We start from the raw sequence: 20573 nt of genomic DNA on the forward strand, positions 1-20573 counted from the left end.
CTCCAACTCCCCTGGCCCGGGCCCCGCGGGTGTTTCGTGCGGCCAAGCGAGTTGAACAAAATTTTGTCCCCAAGGCCAGCCGTGGCCTCCCACGCGCCCTGAGCCCCGTCGGAGATTTGGGGATGTCACGCAGGTGGCCCATCCTCGAGTCCGAGGCCGCGACTCGGTCCACTCTACACCCCAGCCTCCCCACCCCCCACCTCCCGCTCCCTCACCCCACCCCGCGGCTCTCGGAGCTTTCGCGGAAGCGGCGCTGGCCAGGGCGGGGGCGGGCCGGTGAGGGGGCTGGGGGTGAGGCCGCGGCGCCGCGGGGAGCGGGGGGAGGAGACAGGAGGAGGCTGCGCCCCCCGCATCCCCTCCCCGCGAGCCCGTGCGACCCCCGCCGCGCCGGGGCCCGGGGCCGCAGGCAATTAAAGCGGGATTCCTCCCCCGCTGACGTCGGCAGCGCGGAGGCCCCTCCCGCGGCGGCATAAAAGGCGCGGGCTCCGCAGCGCAGGCGGCAGTGGGGGCCGGACAGCGCGGCGGAGCAGCGCGGCGGAGCAGCGCGGCGCCCGGAGCGCGGCCGCCCGCGGAGCCCCAGCTCAGCCGAGCCGGGCGCAGCGCCCGGTCCCGCGCCCGCAGCCATGCTGGCGGGCTACGCCGCGCGCACCTGTGCGCTGCTCGCCCTCTGCCTCCTGGGCAGCGCGGCCCAGGATTTCGGGCCGACGCGCTTCATCTGCACCTCGGTGCCCGTGGACGCCGACCTGTGCACCGCGTCCGTGGCCGCCGGCGGCGCCGAGGAGCTCCGGAGCAGCGTGCTGCAGCTCCGCGAGACCGTGCTGCAGCAGAAGGAGACCATCCTGAGCCAGAAGGAGACCATCCGCGAGCTGACCACCAAGCTGGGCCGCTGCGAGAGCCAGAGCACGCTGGACGCCGGCGCCGGCGAGGCCCGCGCTGGCAGCGGCCGCAAGCAGCCCGGCTCCGGCAAGAACACCATGGGCGACCTGTCCCGGACGCCGGCCGCCGAGACGCTCAGCCAACTCGGGCAAACTTTGCAGTCGCTCAAAACCCGCCTGGAGAATCTCGAGGTCCGCGCGCGCCGCGGTTTCCCCTCTGGCTCGCGCGCCCCTCTGCCCTTGCCCACCCCACTCGCGACCCGGCCGGACACCCCCATCCCCGCCCGGCCGGGGCCGCCCAGAGGCTGCGGAGCTCCCCGCCAGGCCGCCCCCGCAGTCGCCCCGGGGGAACCGCGCCGCGAGCCTCCCGGCCGGGTCCAGGCTCTCGCCGTAACGCTGTGGTCTCCCCCACCCCGCCCTTGCACCCCGCAGCAGTACAGCCGGCTCAATTCCTCCAGCCAGACGAACAGCCTCAAGGACCTGCTGCAGAGCAAGATCGACGACCTGGAGAGGCAGGTGCTGTCGCGAGTGAACACGCTGGAGGAGGGCAAGGGGGGCCCCAAGAACGACACCGAGGAGAGGGTCAAGATCGAGAGCGCCCTCACCTCCCTGCACCAGCGGATCAGCGAGCTGGAGAAAGGTAATAACGTGGGGGGAGGAAGCCTGCTTCAGGCCTGGCTCCTTCTGCCAGTGGGACCCTGCCTGGGGTCCTGGCCTCCTACGGTCAAAGCCCTGAGCTCCGCCACCCCTCCATTGCCCCCCACCCATCTCCCACCCCGTTCTGGGCTTCCAGTCACTCTTACTGGCCTGGCCCAGGCACCTGGACTCTGGCTAGCTCTGTGGAGGGAGAGCAGAGAGAGAGAGGGATTGCCTGGTGGCCTCCGCACCCAGCACGCGCACTCACAGGATTTTTCCAAGTCTGGTTTGTTTAATCTTCAGTAACTTTGCATTGCAGCTATGGTGGCCCTGAGCCTTCTCTGTGCACAAACCTGGCTCTAGCCTGTCTCCATCCCCAGCAAAGAGCGGGCAGGCTGAAGCCCCGTCCTCCTGGTCCCCCACACATCTGGGCCCTGAGCAGATTTCCTCCCAGTTCCTTGGTGCCCCTGGCATCCTCCAGGGATCTCTGGGTGCCCCCCTCTGCCCCGAGCCCCCTCCAGCGGTTTTCTCTTCTGAGTAACCCAATCCCGGGCATCATGATGCCCTGTGGTTCCTGAGTCACCAGCTCCGGAGGCCCCCACTGCACCCTGGGGGGCCCACGGGTGAGCTCGGTGGCTCAGCCTTGAAGTCGCAGAAATCAAACAAGGTTGTAAAGCGGGGGGGGGCCTGGGCTTGGAGCAGGGCCACGTGACCCTTCTCAGACCGCAAAATGTGCCAGATGGATTTAAACAGTGCCATCTTAAGGCACCTTATGTAACTGAAAAACAGATCGGGGGGGAGGGGGGGGGGGGGGCGGAGGGAAGGAGGAGGAGGGGAGAGTCGGGAGAGGAAAACCACCCCCCTCCCCCAGAGGCCAGGGCCCTGGAGCCTGAGACCCCGGGGGAGCACCATGGGGGGCGGGGCTGCTCTGCTCCTTGACACCTGGCTTAAAGGAGGCTGGGGCAGCGGTCCCAGCAGGACGCCTTCTAGAAATAATCCTCGGCCTGGGGGCCGCCTCCGTGGCAGGCCCCGTGCGCACCCTGGGGCTGGCGGGTGTGTGTGCTCTGACTCCCGGCCTGGTGCCTGTGCCCGGTGCTGGGTGGGAACGTTTTGCCTGGAGTCAGTCGCCGTGCCCAGGGCCACAGCCACAGTGTTTGTGTGGGTGGGGAGGGGGCAGGCAGTGTTCCCGGGGGACATCTTGGCAGGCGAGGAACTGTGGCCTCCTGTAAGGGAAAGCTAGGAGGCAGGAGCCTGAGTTTTCAGGAAACACACAGGAAAGCTCATTCTGAGTGAGTGGCCTGGTCCTCAAAGGTGGGGGGGCCGGCTCCAGCGGGGGGTCCCTGCCGTCCTGCATCCCAGGCAGAGCTGCTAGAAGAGCCTGGGCTCCCTCCTGTGGGGTGAGTGGGATTCCGGAAATAGCCCGAGTCCTCAGGCTGGGACCAGCGGCAGCAACGTTCCTGGCCTCGAGGGACATGTGCAGGGCACCAGAGACCTGGCTGTCTTGGGTGGAGACCCAAGAGGGTTCTGAGTACTGTCTGCAGCCAGCATCCCGGAATCAGGCCGGACCAAAGGGCCGCTCCCAGGGGAGCTGGCCCTTTCTGGGGCGGGGTGGGACCTCCTTTCTCCGGATCCGCCTGGCAGGGTTGGTTTCCAGGGTGCACGCTGACCCTCTGCCTCCCGCCCACTACACAGCCCAGGTGCGCATGCTCAGGGCCGCCATGCTCCCCCAGCCTCATCCCAGACCCCTCAGGGCAGCACCATCGGGGACCCAGACCTGGCTGCAGGGACCTTGGTCCGCTCTCCCGTCCTGGCCCCGTGCCCTGGGACAAAGCATGTGACCTCTCGGAACCCCTCCCAGCTCCTGCGGAGTGGCGGCGCAGTCTGCTGTCTGCGACCCTGAGCTTGACGGGGCTGAGTGGGCTGCAGATGGGGAGCGGCACTTCGTCGGGGTGCACAGGTCAGGACTGTGCCCTGTCCTCCCCAGGTCAGAAGGACAATCGCCCTGGCGACAAGTTCCAGCTCACGTTCCCGCTGCGGACCAACTACATGTACGCCAAGGTGAAGAAGAGCCTGCCGGAGATGTACGCCTTCACCGTGTGCATGTGGCTGCGCTCCAGCGCGGCGCCGGGCGTCGGCACGCCCTTCTCCTACGCCGTGCCCGGCCAGGCCAACGAGCTCGTCCTCATTGAGTGGGGCAACAACCCCATGGAGATCCTCATCAACGACAAGGTAGGGCCCTGCCCAGCTGGGCGAGCGGGCACACCAGAGCCAGGCCCCCTGGGTCCCGGTCCTGGCCGGCTGCTGGGGCAGGTGGTGACCCTTCCCACCGGGCCATCCCTGCCTCCTCTTCCCCATCCACCCTCCGCCCTGGCTTTGCCCCTCGGCGTTGAGGACCACAGATGCTCTGGGGGTGCACAGGTGCCCCTAGAGGTTCTTCCCAAGCCAGATCTGCTCCGCTCACCCCCGCCCCTGGGAGGGGGCCAGAGCCCAGGGGCAGGCAGCCTTTTTCCTGGGGGAACCCCCTCCATCAGCCCTTCAGTAGCTGCCAGCGTTCACACTCCCCAATCCCTGAGCCGGTGCTGGTAGCAAATGTCTAACACCCGGGCTGGAAATTGGAGTCCAAGGCCTTGGTGCCCGGGAAGGTTGTGCCTTTCCAGCCGTGTCCCCCGGTTGCAGGAGTGAGGAATTTGTGTGTTCAGATCGTCTTAGGGGCCCCTTGACAAAGCGTCACACGACCTGTGATCCTGTGACCCATCCAGCAGATGGGAGCTAACAGGTGCAAAGCCCGGAGGGGCGGGTGCTGTGAGAGTTCAATCATAGCTCCTGTTCTTTATTTTAAATGTAGCAAGAAGAAGAATAACAGTTGAACTAGTAATAGTGATGATCATTGATTCTCAGCTGTACCCCTGTACCCATAATGTCACGTGTGTCATTCTCCTTCCCAGGTGGCCAAACTGCCCTTTGTCATCAATGACGGCAAGTGGCATCACATCTGTATTACCTGGACCACCCGAGACGGGGTCTGGGAAGCCTACCAGGACGGCACCCAGGGCGGAACCGGGGAAAACCTGGCTCCCTACCACCCCATCAAGCCACAAGGCGTGCTGGTGCTGGGCCAGGAGCAGGTACTGGCCACGGGGGCGTAGGAGGGGACACCCCAGAACCAGAGGGCAGGCAGGTTGGGAGGGCTGGGCAGCGGGGACCAGGAGGGAGCGAGCTGCAGAGGGCGGTGGTCCCCGACACGTCAGGGGGAGCAGGTTATGCAGCAGTTCGAGCAGAGTCGAGCTCCGGGGGGACTGTCAGAAACGCAGGCGGCTGCGGCATTGGGCGTCAGCCTCTGAGACTGCAGCAGAGCTTCCTCTGGCACTGGAAAGCCACTCGTGCCTTTAGTGGCAGGCGATTTATTTCCTGGGAGTGGTTCATCTCCCATTGGGCATCTGGGATGGAACTGGAGGCAGCAGAGTCCCAGGCCTTCTGCTCCTGTGGGGCAGCTGTTGCTGGCAGAGTGACATCGAGTTCCTTGACTAGAAGCAGGAAGAGTGGGGAGGTGTCCTTGCTCCCAGGTCATCCATGGCCCCAATTGACCCCTCCTTCGCCGGCTGAGTGACCAGCTGAAGGACAGGCAGAGTCCAGCTGTCCCCCCAGGAGAAGCTCTGCATCCATGGCAGAGGCGACCAGCAGCGTCCCTTTTCCTGGGCTCCCCATGGTGGCAAGGTGATGTAGGGCTGAAGACCCAGAGCCCCTGATGGAGGAGACAGGGGACGTCCCCCTGCTGGGTCCTCACCCCGACCGCTCCCTTCACCCTCATCCTGTTTTTCTCTGAAGGACACTCTGGGTGGCGGGTTCGACGCCACCCAAGCATTCGTGGGTGAGCTGGCCCATTTCAACATCTGGGACCGAAAGCTGACACCAGGGGAGGTGTACAACCTGGCCACCTGCAGCTCCAAGGCCCTTTCTGGCAACGTCATCGCCTGGGCCGAGTCCCACATCGAGATCTATGGCGGGGCCACCAAGTGGACATTCGAAGCCTGTCGCCAGATCAACTGAGCTCCCGCCCCTCAGCCAGGCCCCCACCCACATCCCCTGCTTCTGCGGTGACGATCTGTCCTGTCTCTCTCCCTCTCCCTCAGGAATGTCAAGGCCATGGCCCTCGTACGCGCGCACACGCACACGCTCACGCACAGCCTGGTTGGGTCCTCGTGCACATGAGGCAGGCCCGGCTCCCATCTGTCCCCAAGGAGGCCCTCTTCTCTCTAGGAGCCCGGGACCCTTCCTCAGGCAGGCCCCAGTCACCGAAGGCGCGGGCGGCGGCATTTTAAACGCAGCAGGTGAGAGGCCTGCGCGTGTGTGCGTGTGCGTGTGTGCGTGCGTGTGTCTGAGTGTGTGTGCGTGTGTCTACGAGCGTGTGTCTCTGGGGGGAGGCTTTTTCTTTTGGAATGAGGCATTTCATTTCCTCTTTCTTTGTGGCTGTGGGGACTCTCATGGCTGGCTGAGTGCGTCTGCCAACCTTGCAAGCTGCCCGCGTGCCTTGAGGCCCGTGTGGCTTCTTCATCACACACATTTGTATCCATTTGCGAAGCTTGTTCTGAGCAGCATATCTCTACTGATGAGATGAGTGTCCTTTGGCGGCTTGGTAAAGGCTGGAGTGGGGGGGCGGTGCTCGCCACGAAGCGTTTTTATTTTGTAGTAGAATTGTTTCTGAAGGGGTGAAGGCACCAGGTGCTCAGAGGAGGTGGGAAGGGGGGTCCGGGCAGTCCCCCCTCACCCCCTAGTGCCCGGCCAGCATCCCGCTGTTGGCATCTGGGAGGCTGGCCTGCGTGCCCAGCTCGGCCGGCTCTGGCCCTCAGCCCTCCCGCCTCCTCACGCCCGGCACGGCACGGCACGCCTGGGATCCATCCTCCCTTTCAGCCGCCAGCTTGTCCTGCCACCACAGGACCTGAGAAAGGAGTGCCCCACCCGCAGCCCGGGAAGCCAGGCCCCCGGGCCCCTCCCCGTTGCCTGCAGCAGTGGGAGACCGGAGGTTGCGGTAGGTCAGCTCAAGGGCACATCTTCTAGATGAGGAAACCTGGTTACCCAGCCACACGGGGCCACTGAGACCCAGCCCACACAGCGGGCCCGGCTCAGCGGCTCAGCCAGCCCTCCGGGGGCAGGGCCTCCGGAGACCCCTCACCCAGGCCAGGCCCTGAAACCCACTCCCCATCTTACAGGGCTCAAGTCCTGTAGCAGCCCCCAACCTGTTGCCAGCTAGTGACACTGAGACCCAGCCAGTGTCCAGAAGCTTTTTTTCCCCATGAAAAGCCATCATGCACATTTCCTTCGAGTCTTTTTGAGGTAGGAGGAAAACTCTGTGTGTGTGTGTGTGTGGTGGCACTGTGTATGCCAGCATTGTGTATTGAAGAGAGAGAGGAAAAGCATTCAGACAGATCACGCCCAGGGCAGGCGAGCTCCCTGCTTTTCCGCACCATCTGGGGGTCGCATGCCCCAAGGGCACCCTGGACTCTGTCACCAGGAGTCTAAATAGCAAAAGGCTGGCAAGTCTTTCTAGAAATCCTGCCGCACTGCCTGGCTCACCTACAGCTGCAGACATTTCTTCAGAAGGAGCAGGTGTTTCTGCCTCCCGTTCCGGGGCACCTGTCTCCCTAAACGCAGGTCCATATTGTGTCGGAAACCTAGTGCATCTGTGTGTGTCTGTGCTGGTGTCTCTGTGTGCGTGTCCCCGTGGGTGTCTGCACGGTGCCCGGTCGCCGATCTGCCGCGCTCCGTTCGCAGGATGCGGCCCAGGCTGTGCGTCGTGGCTCAACAGTGGCTTTTTTCTTCTGACCATTGTGCTTTGTCAGAGCTGTAGGTTGTGGCATCTTTGGATCTGCAGAGACCTTCTCTGTTTGCATGTCCCTCGGGGTGGCGTGTCCCTTGCCCCCTCAGTCTGACGTGTGTCCCCCTGCCTGCATGGACTTCTCCGGTTCTGTGTTTTGTGCCAAGTGCCACCCGTTGTTCTGTGACCATCCATGTAGCTACCGAAAATGGCTGGGAATGCAAGCCAAGGGTGTCGGGGGGAGGTCACGGGAGAGGATCCGTTCCCTCTTCCCGCCCCCACGCCCCAAACACACCAGGAAGTATTTTTCACGTGCAGGATGAGGACAGGCCTAAACAGTACCCGTGGTTGGTAGAGAGCGAGAGCTTGAAATCACCCCTTTAGACCAGATGGCCCACCCTCACATCAGCCATCTGGGAGCTGCTGCGAGGCAAGGCCCAGAGCCGGCGCGGTGCTCTCCGGTCAGCCCCTCCCACCAGCCCCTGCCGATGCCAGAACCCCAGACTCTGCCCAGCGCGGGCTTGGTGGGAGCTGTCCATCAGGACCACAAGCCATCCTCTGCCCTGACTAGAGACGGGCAGAGCAAACCCCAGACGTGTCTGTCCCTTCTGCCTCCTGACCCTTCGCCGTCCTCGCCCCTCCCCTGACGCACCCGTGGTGCCAGGGACAGAAGCTGACACTTAGCTCCCTTCCCGCCCCTACCTGGAGCCTGTGCCAAGCCCCCGACGCCCTCACTGTGTTAATACTTGGCACCCTGCTGGCCCCGAGAGAGGACGACACAGCCACCGATCTAGTCCACTAGTTTCCACCGACTCCTTAATCTGATTGATGCTCCCTCTTGCACTGAATAACCCATGCCTATCTCAGGTAAGCCGTTTTATAAACGAAGACGGTAAGAAGCACTGTGGAGACAGTGTCTGCTTTGGCCGAGCTGGAGCCCCACGGCTCTGCGGGTCTGGGGCGCGAGGGGGCAGAGGGGGCGGCCAGCAGGCTCTCCCGGCCCCCAGGGGGGCTTAGATCCCACTCGAATCGTAAGCCTTCTTGCTTTTGATAACACGGTATTATTTCTCTTACTGTAGAAGAAAAAGTTTATTACCAAACAAGAGTATTTTTATGAAAGAAAAGGACAAACCTATAAATTAACTCAACCTCTATCTCCCTCGAAAATACTTTCAGGCTCCACCAAAATGTAGGACTGAAAGCGCGTATTTTGGAAGAAAGAGACACGTTTTGTATGCTTTCTTTTCCTTTTGTAGATTCCCAGTTTATTTTCTAAGACTGCAAAGATCACTTTGTCACCAGCCCTGGGACCTGAGACCAAGGGGGTGTCTTGTGGGCAGTGAAGGGGAGGGGCGAGGCCGGCGTGAGATCCACGGCCGTTCCACTGGGCCCCGAGGAGAGGCTGCCTGTTACCCAAGGCGAGCTGGGACCAGGGTGGAAACGGGCCATTAGTGGCGGACCTGTTGAGAACCGTCTGAGGACTCAGTGCACGGTCCCAGCCCCGGCGGAGGAGTCTAGGGTTCCGTGGTAACACGAGGAGGATGGGGTCTTTTGTAATCTTAAGGCGACCAACGTGTGGCTTGAAGTAGCCATGGTTTCATCTCTTGACTCGGACTCGGAGTGTGTAAATTTCTTCAGCTAATGACAGGGAACGTGTTGCTTCCATGCACAGTGAACGTGAGTCAATTTGACGGGAACAAGTCATTGAGCCCAATACATAGAGTCCCAATTTTGTCTTATTTGCCAAAACAAACAAACAAACAAACAAAATAAGGACGAGAAAGCGAACCCCCTATGGTTGATATTGTTGCAATGTACATACTGTATAATATGAGAGAATCGATGTATCTTACTTTTTCATTATTTGCTAACCAAAGCTGTACATTTTTCATATGATCTGCAGCCTTTTGGGTATCAAATGGGTCAAAACCATGGGACCCGCCACCTCCCATCAGCAACTCTGGAAATGCACTATTTCTACTGGTATTCTTGCTTTTTTCTTTTTCTTTTTTTTCATTTTCTTGCTAAAATGACATGAATCGTTGAGTTTATTTTTACACAGTAAAGAGTGAAGAAAGATGGTGGTCTCCTCGGAATGTCTCTTTTTTCATCTCAACCTGCCGGACGCCTCAGGGGACCTCGCTGGGGACCCCTCCCTGCAGGGAGATGGGCTCTTGGGTTTGCACCGCACTGCGCCCCACCAGTAACACCAGGGCGTGAGGGGCGCGGAGGGGGCCTCCCTAGTTTGCAGATGCAGCTGACACCGAGGCAGAGAGAGGCTGGGCTTGGGGGTGCAGTGACTCCTGCCCCTCGCCTCATCTGCAGCCTTGCTGCTCCCAGGCAGGTGTACCCCCTGCTCGACAGCACGGCTGGGCACAGGGCCCGCGTGGCCTCAGCTGCCTCCTCTCAAGCAACCCTGCTCTGTTCTCTTTGCCCGCATTCCCACCGGCTGGCCCTTGGCCAGCGCCTGGTTCCCGCCCCTCTTCTGGGGTTCCCCGGGGCCCTTCCCTGCACTCAGGTATGAGAGCACCCCCAGAGTCACGGAACAGGGGAAGCGGGCTCTACAGGGACCCCGAGCGCTGGGAAGAGCTTACTCGTGGACCGACATAGACTCTGGACGGACTGAGAGCTTGTGAGCTGCTCCCTTCCAAGGGACGGAATGACCAAGAACCAAAATAGCCCACCTGATTGATCGGTCTCGCCCCGCCCCCCGAGCACACACACAACACGCGCGCGCACGTGCACAGCGGGGTTAGCAGAAGGGACCGGGCCCTCTGGCTTCTCGCTGGCACTGCAGAGCGCACCTGCACTCTCCGCCTTGCCCACAGACTTCCTGCCCAGAGCAATGGCGATCTCTGGCCAGGACCCGGTTGGGGGCGGACAGAGCGGGGAGGTTAGGCCCACAGCAAGGGAGGCGGGCCATTCTCCTGCTGCCCCTGCCGGAGGCTCCTCCGTGGGAGAGAGAAGTCCCCACCAGCCTGGAGGCCCCGACCTCTTTTCTCCAGGGATGCCTATGGCGGGTGGTGTCCCCTATGGCGGGTGGTGTCCCCTATGGCAGGTGGTGTCCCCTAGAGCTGCACGCCTGTGGCCGGGCCCCGGCTTGTGCCCACTGCCAGCAGCTCCAGCCGACACACCACCTCTGCCTCCCACGCGGGAAAGCACAGAGTGACATCTGCAGTGATATCGCGCCGACGCTCCCGTGGAAGGGCTCACTCAGAAACCTGGGCGCTCTAACTACATCAGGAACAAACCGCTGTCCCCACTGCACACACCCGGTCATGGCACGTCCGCGAATGATGTCAGGGGGCATGGAGCAGAGAGCAGCTCAGAAGGAGGCCCCCAGGCCTTGCAGCGGAGCTGGCTCGTGGGGCAGTCTGGGCAGAGGGACAGGGGCGCAGGGTTTCAAAGCTGGAGAGCGTCCTGGGAGTCGCTGACTCCAGCAGCCCGTCAGACACACGACACTGGGCTCGGCCGCACGCCTCTGACGGCTCCGTCGGGGAGTCTGTGTCACGGTGCTGTTTTTATGTTCCTTTTACGCTGTGTTCAGTTCCTCGCACTGAGCTGCAGCTTTCAGCCGTCTACACGCATGAGGACAGCCACCCTGCCCCCTGACCCATCCGAGCACGCTGTGCAAGAGGCCACCGGTCTGACCTGTGGCTTTGTCTAGCTCTGTCTGAAGAGACGTCACATCCGAGACTCGTAAGATGTCTGGGCTGGGAGAGCCTCAAGGGCCATTCAGTCCAACTTCCCTTTCCAGTCGAGGGGGTCAAGGCCAAGAGAGGCTGCGTGACTTGTTCAAGGTCACACCGCTTGTCTATGCTGCGGCCAGAATCACAACCCAGAAATCCCGACTCCCAGCCCTGTGCTCTCACCTGGCCTGGCTAAAGAATGTGGTTCTCACCTGTTACGCGGCGCTAATAATCCCCCTCGCAGGGTGTGATGATGGGACAGCAGGTGCATGCACGGGACCGGGCGCGGGGCGGGTGCACCGGGGCCGCCCCTGCCCTCCTCTTTCTCATCACCTTTCAGGAGGGCGGGGCACCGCCCCTCACCCACCCCAGGCCACACCAAAGCCCCCGAGGAGCTGGGAGACAGTGCCAGGTTTCAGGGGTTCTTCCCAAGGTTGAGCCTGTGACCCCCCGAGAATCTGGTCAGCTTCAGGCAGCTCAAAAGGCCTCAGAGGCTGGTTCTCAGGTCCCCAGTCTGGGGACCGCCTTCCCCGCCCCACGCCCGGGGTCTCAGGGGACGTCCCTGGGGCCCTGCACCCAGGTGCAGCCTTCACACTGGCCCGCAGCACCTGGCTGACCTGGCCCAGGGCTTGTCAAATTCACCCCTGAGCCCGAAAGAGGCAGCAGAAAGGGACGGACCCCGGCGTCTGGGGCTGAGGCGGGAAGCAGCCCCCCTCCCCGCCGCAAGAGCGAGGGCGCGGCAAAGGCCTGCACCTTACCTAGAACTGTGACTCTGGAGTGCTTCGCGCTCCCCCTGCGGCCAGGTCCTCGCTCGGGGAAGCTGGGGCCCCCGAGGGTGGGAGCAGCAGAGTCGAGGGCCACCCCGGCCTGCAAGGCGCCCGGAGTGTGGGCCTGTCCTGCAGCCACGCCCCCCAGGAGTTAACTGCTCCTCAGAAACAGGAGAGAAGAGGCAAGAGACCTTAGGAAGGTTCTAGAACTCTGTGAAAAGGCTGTGGTTCTGAGCTCACGGCGGGGCCTCGTCTTGGAGCAAGGGACCTTGCAGAAGGTGCTAGAACCTCCCTGCTTCCGGCTCAGCCACTCAGCCAGGCAGTGCGCGGCCTTCCGGTGCAGTCAGCAGCGCTGCTACCTTGACCCCTACAGAGCTGCGCCCCGCCCCCGCAGTCCTTCAAATCCGCAGCCCAGGGTGCCACCTGGGCCCAGGCCCGCCCTCTGACGGGTGCCCCGGGCCCTCCCAGCTCCACTTCTGGAGGTCCCCTGCAACGCTGCCGCCCTCCGGGCGCCAGCGGCCCTGTCCGTGGTCTGCCTGCAGAGGAGGGGCGGGCTACGGAGTGTCCCTGGCCAGCTGCAGGGCGTAGAAAGGATGAGGACACATGGCGGGAGGGCGGTGTGAGCTTGCACGCCGGCGTGCCTGTGAGGCATTGCCAAGGCAGCCGTCTGTCCCCTGTTTGATTTCTGTGCTTCTCGATTCAGGCCAAGGTAGGGGGCCGTCTGCTGAAGTGGGCACAGAGAAAGCGTTTCCGCTGTGCAGAGAACTGGCTTCTGAGGCGAGTCGCGTGCTGGGCACAGGACGAGCCTGTGAGGCGCTGCCGGGGGCGGGGCGCTGGGCGGGGCTGCGGGCTGGAGACACGCCCCGCCACGCCCCCCGGAGACCCCAGAACCCCCAGACCACCCGCGTCTGGGACATTTCCAGCCTCTTCCTAAAATTTAGGGTCCTTTGCCTGGGGGCTTGCACGGCCCTCGCTTTTTAACAGCTTTATTGAGCTAGGATTCATGTTCTCAGACAAGCCGCCCATTTAAAGTACACAGTTCAATGGCTTTTAGTATATCACATTACTAATTTTTAAAAAATACATAACACAGTAGCCACTATTTTAACTATTTTTAAATGTGCAATCGAGTGGCATTCATTATATTCGCAATGTTGTGCAGCCACCACCACTACCTATTTCTAAAGCTTTGCCATCACCCGGAACACAAACTCTGTCCCCACCAAACGTTAACTCCCCATTCGCCCCTCCCCCCTCGCCGACCTCTGACCGACTTCCTGTCTCTGTGAACTTGACTCTCCTGGGGACTTCACGTCAGTGGACTTGTACAGCATCCGTCCTTTCGCGTCTGGCTTCTTTCACTTGGCACAGTGTTTTCAAGGTCCATCGGTGTCGTGGCAGGTGTCGGGACGTCCTCCCTTTTTAAGGCTCAGTAATATTCCTCCGTGTGGACGGACCGTTCATCTGTCGACCGACAGACACTTGGGTTGTTTCCACCTCGCCATGATTGTGAGTAACAGTGCTGTGAACACCGGCGGACACGCATGTTTCGGGCTGTGCTTTCGAATCTTTTGGACACGTGCGTGGGAGTGGAATCATACGGAAAGCCTATGTCTAGCTTTTTGAGGACCTGCCAGACTTTTCCACAGCGGCTGCAGCATTTCACATTCCTGCCAGCAACGCACGAGGCTTCCAAGTCCCCCACCGACGTTTATCATTTCTGTCGTTTTGTTCGGTTTTGCTCTTTGATGGCGGCCACCCTGATAGGTGTGAGGCGGTGTCTCGTCGTGGCTGTGACTTGCATTTCCCCCAGCGATTAGCGACGTGGTGATTTTCATGGGCTTATTGGCTATTGGTATATCTTCTTTTTCAAGACGTCTCTTCAGATCCTTCGCCCGTTTTAAGGTTGGACGTTCGGTGTTTCTGCCGCTGAGTTGCGGCAGCCCCTTCCTTCCGTGGTCTGGGTATCACTCCCTCGTCAGGTCCGGGGCGTGCGGCTGCTCCCTCCCACCCCGTGGGGTGTCTTTTCACTCTCTGAATAGCGCCCTTTGATGCACAAAGTTTTTCATTTCGATGAAGTCCAACTTATCTGTTTCTCTTTCTTTTTTGGCCTGCGCTTTTGTGGCGGTATCCAAGAAATTGCTTGACTAAATCCAACTCCTGCCCGACCACCCACCCACATAAATAGGTCCTCCTTGGTGTCTGCCTCCTGCGCCCCGCTCCCTCGCAGGCCGGCCACCCGCGGCGGGTCGGCCGCAGACCCCGGGCGGGCCGGGGCCGTGTGTGTTTCCTTCCGCACAGAAGTCCCTTCTGGCTTAAACATTCTTGGCTCTGCGTTTTGCTCTTCAGAATTTTTGTTCTCTAAGAATCACAGAATGTTAGCGCAGATGTAGAAAGCAGAAAAAAAACAGAAACGCTCTTTGAAGTAAGAGCCGACCGCTTTCTCAGGCTAGGGGAGCATAGCTCACAGGCCAGCTTGACTCCATTTGGAAAACACAGGTGGCTTCTGGTGGTCTGGAAGGTGGGTCCTGCTCTTCGCCCGCCCTCGACCCCACCCCCTGGGGCCCAGGCTTGAGGTGAGAGGAAGACGGTGTCGAAGCACGTGCACAGAAGGTGAAAGGGACTGTGGTTTTCACAGGCATCCTGGGAGGGAACAGGTGAAGTCCGCAGAGCAGAGATGCAACGGGCTAGGGAAGGGCAGGGAGGGAGACATCCGGGCCACAGGGGGAGTGCCCAGCCGCCAGGAAATGCCCTGCGCTGTCGTCTGTCACTGTAAACATCGGTGAACGCCCGCTGCCCAGAACGCCCGCTGCCCAGAACAGCCCGTGTGAACGGCGCTTTGCAGAAATGACGGAGTTGGCTGGTGTCCGGCATGGGCCACCTGTCGAGTATCAGGCGAAGCGGGGGCCTGGAAGGGGATGCGTTTTGGGTGGGGGGCCTGTACAGGGTTGAATAGTGTTTCCCTAAAATTCCTGTTCACCCGGACCCTGTGAACTCAACCTTGTTTAGAAATAGGGTCTCTGCAGATGCGATTAAGTTAAGATGCGGTCATACTGGATTAGAGTGGGCTCTAATTAGATTTTATAAGAGGAGGAAAATTTGGTCAAAGGCATAGAGACCCAGGGAGACGCTGGAGACAGAGATTGGAGTGATGCGTCTACAAGCCGAGGAACGCCAAGGATCTCTGGCAGCCGCCAGGAGCTGAGAGAGACAGGGAGGGAACAGATTCTCTCCCGGAGCCTCCAGAAGGAATGAAGACACCGAGATCTCAGACTCTGGCCTCCGGAACTGTGAGAGGATACATGTCTATTGTTTTAAGTCCCCCAGTTTGTGGCATCTTATTATAGCAGCCTAAGAAACTAAGAAAGAGGCTAAAGCCTTCTATTTTAGTCACAAAGGAAAAGGGGCCCCTAAGGCTGGAGAATGGGACCAGCAATGGCAACTCTGGCTGGCCCAAGAGTACCTGCCTCCCGCCGGCTCTGGGTCGTACCACAAGGAGGCAGACAAACCTTGGCCAGAGTGGAGGGCAGGCCTCCCAGCTCCAGCTTCCCCTGCCCTTTAGGGGTCAGGGGTCACCAGGCTGGGGCCCCGTGGTGTCTGGCAGTGGAAAGGGGAGGTTGAGGAGCTATCAAAGCCACCTGTGCACTTGCCCACCTGCTGCCAGCCGTGGTCTCTAAGTGCTGGGACAGACAGTGGCTCAGAGCAGAGTCACTGATCCGAAAAATGCCCGAGTGCTTTGTGGGGACAAGAGCTACCTGCAAACCACCCTCCGCCCCCCAGCATTGCTATGCTCTGGCGTGTGACCTGCTGTGGGGCTCGGTGGTGGTGTGGGGAGAGGCACAAGGTGAGCAGGAGCCAGAGGACACAGGATTCTGGCAGGTGGCAGGGAGGGGTCGTGAGCCGTGGTGAGTAAAGCAGGGGAGGGAGACAGAGAGCGAGGCCAGGCAGGGAAGGAAGCCGGGGCCCGGCCACTTTGAAGGGCCTGAAGAGGCAGCCTGCTCGGCCACAGAGGAAACCGGCGTGGCAGAGACAGGTGAGGTGCAGTGGTAACTGGAAGCCAGTCACACTGGGTGTGGACAAGGAGAAAAGCCTTGGTGTTGCTGGCGGCTGGCCCGCCGACAATCCCACGGCCAAACGATGTCACCAACATGAGACGAGGCCACTCTGTGACCAAGACGAAAACAGGAGCACTCTGCAGTCGTGTCTGAGCACTGTCCAGACCTCGAGGATGCCACACATCCCCCTTTTCTCGATGACTTGAGTGAGTTTACTAATTTCAGCCTCAGCTTTGCTCTGTGCCCCAGACTGCTCAAGGGGCTTCTGAGATAGGGAATTGGTGGTCTGGGGGCCGTCTGCGTGGCACTCCAGGCAGGGGAGGAGACAAAGCACCCGCACCCCCGGAGCAGGATGTCCCACTCAGACATCCTTGAAGACAGAAATCATGAGAAAGGCAAGACCAAGCTAGCCCTGAAGGCACCGAGGAGCCAGGCGTGTGGGGTCTGTGCCCTGCTCCGCACAGGTGTCTGACGTGGTGGCAGCCTGAAAGGCTATCCGGCTAGATGGCGAAGTCCTCCCCATCACCCTGTGTGAGGGGGTCAGGGGGACTGCACGTGCTCAGCCGGGTAGGCTGAGGGGCAACTTGAGGATCTGACCTCCCAGGTCAGCGGGCAGCTCGGAAGGAGGGGTGTCCGGGAGGGCGGGCTAGCCAGGAGCTTCTTCCAGGTGCCAGGCTACAATGTGCCGCCTTGTCCTGTCAGGGTAAAACCCTGTGTTGTGTGTGTGGGTCTTTCTTTGGTTATTGGTCCTACAGCATGACCAGTGGTCCCCGGGGAGGGCAAAGGCAAAGGCAAAATGTTGGCATCGGTCCCCTTGCTGCCTCCCTGTCTGAACTGGTCACTCCTCCTGTTCCTCGTGGGCCCTCCCATGCCCCGGGGTGGGGGTCGGAGGGGGGGGGCCTCTGTTGGGCCTGCTTGCTTGAATTTCCTTCCGGCACCTGGGCTGGCAGGTTCCCCAAGCCTCATCCTGCCCCTGTTCCCCAGCTCTGTGCTTCTGACCCAGAAAGAGAAGGTGGAGAAAATCTGGGACCGTAGGAAGGAACGTGGAGCTTGGAGGACTCACTGCCACCTCCAGGACCCTGTCTGGGGAGCGTGGGCCGCCAGGAGCCAGCACCTTAGTGGACTTCTGTGTTCACTTGAGCCCCCGGGCTGCTGTTGTGTGCATGTGTGCAGGTGTGTCGGGGGCGCCTGGGGGTGCTGGGGAGCCACATCAGGACCCCCATTCCCATTCATACTTAAGCGTCCGTGGGGCGCTGGAGCACATCCACGGGTTATTGGAAACACTACCTGCAAATGCAGAGGCACCAGGGAGAAGAAAAGACTGGAAGAAATTTTTCTGAAATCTTAACGGTGGTTCTAGCTCGTGGTGGGATCCAGGATTTTTATACTTTCATGTGTTTTCCAAATTTTTTACACTGAACACATGTTCGTTATATAATTTAAATTTTATTTATTTATTTTTAAACTAAGTTCTCCAGCCAATCGTGCTCTTCCCCAGTTGTGGTAACTTTCCTTTGAGTCAGATCGCTGGGTGAACCCAAGGAACGACGACTCCCTGTCAAACTCACACTACTTCACATGGTTTCACGCCTTCTTCGTCGGACAATTCCGGCCCTGGGCCGGCCCTGCGGAGGTCCACCGCCCGGGCCGGGCCGGGCCAGGACCGCGGGGGCTTACGCCTGGTGGCATTCTCTCACCCCCTCCGGGGCGGGCTGAGGTCAAGGCTCTGATGGCCGGGGCCGCCCCGTTTCCAGACCCTTCCTTCCTTCCTCTCCGGCTGCTGACTCCAGCCCTGAACTAGAGAGGGAAGAAGGGGTGGGCCCTGATGAGCTCTGGGTGTTGGGGACCAAGGTCAGGCCGGTGCCCCCGTCCCCGGGGAGCCCTCCAGGCCCTCTGGCCGGGGCGGGGAAGGAGCCGAGGCCCGAGGCGGGAGACCAGGGGAAAGAGAGGGGGCGCGGGGCGGCGTCGGGATCGGGAGCAGGGGTCCGGGAGGGGCGGTTGCGGCTGCGCAGCGTCCAGGGCGGTGCGTACGAAACGCGCTGACACCGTTAGGAGCGTCGGCGGGGCCCCCTGCGTCCCCCCGGGCCCGTGGCTCCGGAAGCACGGGCGGGAGCGGCGGGCCCCGACCGCGCGGGGACCTGGGACAGAGAGCCTCGGCCGTCAGGGCCCCGGCGGGTGCAGGGGTTGCCACGGCAACGCGCAGACGAGCGGAGCGCGGAGGGGCGGGGTTCTAGGGGCGCTCTCGCGAGAGCTCAGCCGCGGCTTCCGGTGGGCGCGGGCCGTGGGGCCCGATGGGGCGGGGCTTCCGGCCCGGGGGGCCCCGTGCCTCCTATTTGTCGCACCTGCCTCCAGTGCAGCTGCGGACCTGTGCCTTGCTAGTATCCCCAGACCTGACCACTTCCGCCACCTCCACTGCCACCAGCCCGGCCCGGGCCACCACCTATGACTTAGGTCACCGTCCTCTGCTCTAGGCCGGGGTCTCCCCGCTTCACCCTTAAGCCCATTCTCAGCGCAGCAGCTGGTGCTCTCCTAAAAGTAATGCCCCTTCTCTACGGCTCCCTGTCCCCCTCAGAGCGCAGTCAAGGTTCCGCCCCATCTGCCACTCTCTCTGCTGTCTCCACTAAGGCCACCGGTTCGTGACCGCCGCAGGGCCTCAGGGCTCACTGGCCGCGCTGCCGGGAGCACTGCTCCCAGATGTCCGTTCATCCGCAGGGCGGCCTGTCACCTCCTTTCAGGCGTTGCTCAGACATGTCAGCGAGCGGACCACCTTTTACACTCGCTCCCCGCCATGTTCTCTCCATAGGTCTTGTCACCGTCCCACGTGGCCGTTTAATATGTGTGATGTCTGAAAGCTCCACGGCGGCCGACGATTTGTCCTGTTCGGATCAGAGCGGGTGCTCGGTAAATATTGTAGACTGAGCAGGTGGACGAGCATCTCTTCTCCCCACCAGGGGCGTGAGCCCCCCTGGGGAATTCTCCGGAAGGGGAACCAGCAAGGATTGGGCGACTGCCCACGCGCCAAGCGCCTTTCAGCATCTCCCTCCCGAAGAGCTCATTCCTGTGGGAGGACCCAGACGCCTCAGGGAGCCTTATCCTTCAAACAGTCACCGCAGCTTCGAATCCTCTGGGCACCAGATGTCACTGGTTCGCGCCCAGCGCTCTGCTAGGTGCTGCATCAGATGGCGAAGGTCTGGCGGGAGGACTGACGGGAAAGAGTGGTTAGGACCACGCGGGGGCTGGGGGCTGAGGCGCAGCGGAAGGAGGACGGGCTGGGCCTCTGCAGGTCCTCCCAGCGGTCCCTGGGGGCCCCTTCGGTGTGAAGCGTGCACCATGGACGACACTCGAGCGTGCTGTGGTTCTGGGTACCAGTCCTCACATCAGCCATCCTTTTACAAACGGGGAAGCAGGCTCAGACGCGATGGCCGTTGACCGAGATCACGCCACCAGCACACGCGGGTCCCAGGTCTTCAGTCCAGCTCTGTGCGGCTGAGAAGCCTGTGCTGTTCCCCGGCACGAAGCCGCTTCCCAGGCAGGAAGCCAGACGAGCATTCAAGGCTGCCCGGAATTGCATCCAAATGTCCGGACAACCGGCCTCCCTGTGGGCGCGGGCACCGGGAGACGAGCTCTTTGCAGGGGGTGTGGTGCGGGCAAGCCAGGGCGGCCATATGCCGCCAACCTCGTGGGGAGCAGGGCACCGGCCTCCCCAGCAGCCGGATGCTCCTGGGCCAGTCTGTGGCTCTAGGCATTTCCTTCAGGACACGGGGCCACCTGGCTCCTCTCCCTGCTGCCTGCGTCTCCCACTCAGCGCCAAAGTCAAGTGTTCCAGGGCTGTGTCAGCAAGGGCCTGGGCTGTGCTGTCCTTCTGGCCAGGGCACTGTGGCCTGCACTGGACATCTGGTCTGCCTCAACCCCCGCAGCCGGGGCATCCGTGGTCCCTGGAACTCAGCAACAAGGAGAGCCAGAACCAGGGAAAGGCCACGCTCTGCGTGTGCCCGCCAAGTGACAGCATCTTTGGCACGGCCTGCCCGGCATTGCCTTCACCCCCAACGCTTCCCAAGGGCCACCCCAGGGCCCAGCCATGCCAGGGCTCCCTCGGCCAGGCCACGACTGCTCAGGATCAGGGAGGAAGGAAGGGAGGGCCGTACTGATGAAGCCAGGCCGGTGGGAGAGGGAGGGCAGCCCCCACGCCTTGCCCATGATGTACCCCCCGGACTGGCAGAGGCGTCCAGCCTGTTCTGTAGAAGTTGGGCCTACAGACCTTGGCAGAGGGGGAAGCCCGAGGGGCTGTTTCATTTTGCAGATGGCAAAGCTGAGGCCCTGACAGGGGCTGGGAGTGCATGTGCGCGGTGGCTCGACCTCAGCTGCCCACGGCTCAGCTTGGCCCCCTCAGCTCCGCCCTGCAAGGAATGGGGGTGGGGAAGTGGCATTTTTGAGTTCTGGTTGAGCCAGCTCTCCGGCCCTGACCGGCACCCATGCCACCGGATGGAAAAGCAAGGCTGAGGAAAGGGGGGACCCGGGACAGGGAGCAGAGGTGACTCTCCTGCCAGAGGGGCGAAGTTTTGAGGCCCCAGCTGGGCAGGCAGAGCTGGGGAGGAAGGTGCCGAGTGTGGCTGTGGTCACGTCGGCCCTCGCCGAGCCGGGTGCCCCACCCTCTCCTGGTCGATGGAGTTGCACTTTGTCACCCTGGTCCTGAAGAAATCCGTGAAAAGGCGTCTTGGGCCTCTACCTAGGGGTTCAGA

The 20573-nt window shown here is 61.7% G+C and overlaps 1 protein-coding gene across 1 annotated transcript; it reads left to right on the top strand.

Moving 5' to 3' along the window:
- Window positions 1-555: 555 nt before the first annotated feature.
- Window positions 556-6614, top strand: NPTX1 (neuronal pentraxin 1). The gene is made up of 5 exons (XM_039859251.1): window positions 556-1067; window positions 1308-1515; window positions 3496-3740; window positions 4457-4636; window positions 5337-6614. Exons 1-5 carry the CDS (start codon window positions 624-626, stop codon window positions 5556-5558), a joined length of 1299 nt encoding a protein of 432 aa, XP_039715185.1. The 5' UTR covers window positions 556-623; the 3' UTR covers window positions 5559-6614.
- Window positions 6615-20573: the final 13959 nt, after the last annotated feature.

Source organism: Pteropus medius, unplaced genomic scaffold (genome assembly GCF_902729225.1).
Source record: "Pteropus medius unplaced genomic scaffold, Ma_sr-lr_union100, whole genome shotgun sequence".
Classification (NCBI taxonomy): Eukaryota; Metazoa; Chordata; class Mammalia; order Chiroptera; family Pteropodidae; genus Pteropus; species Pteropus medius.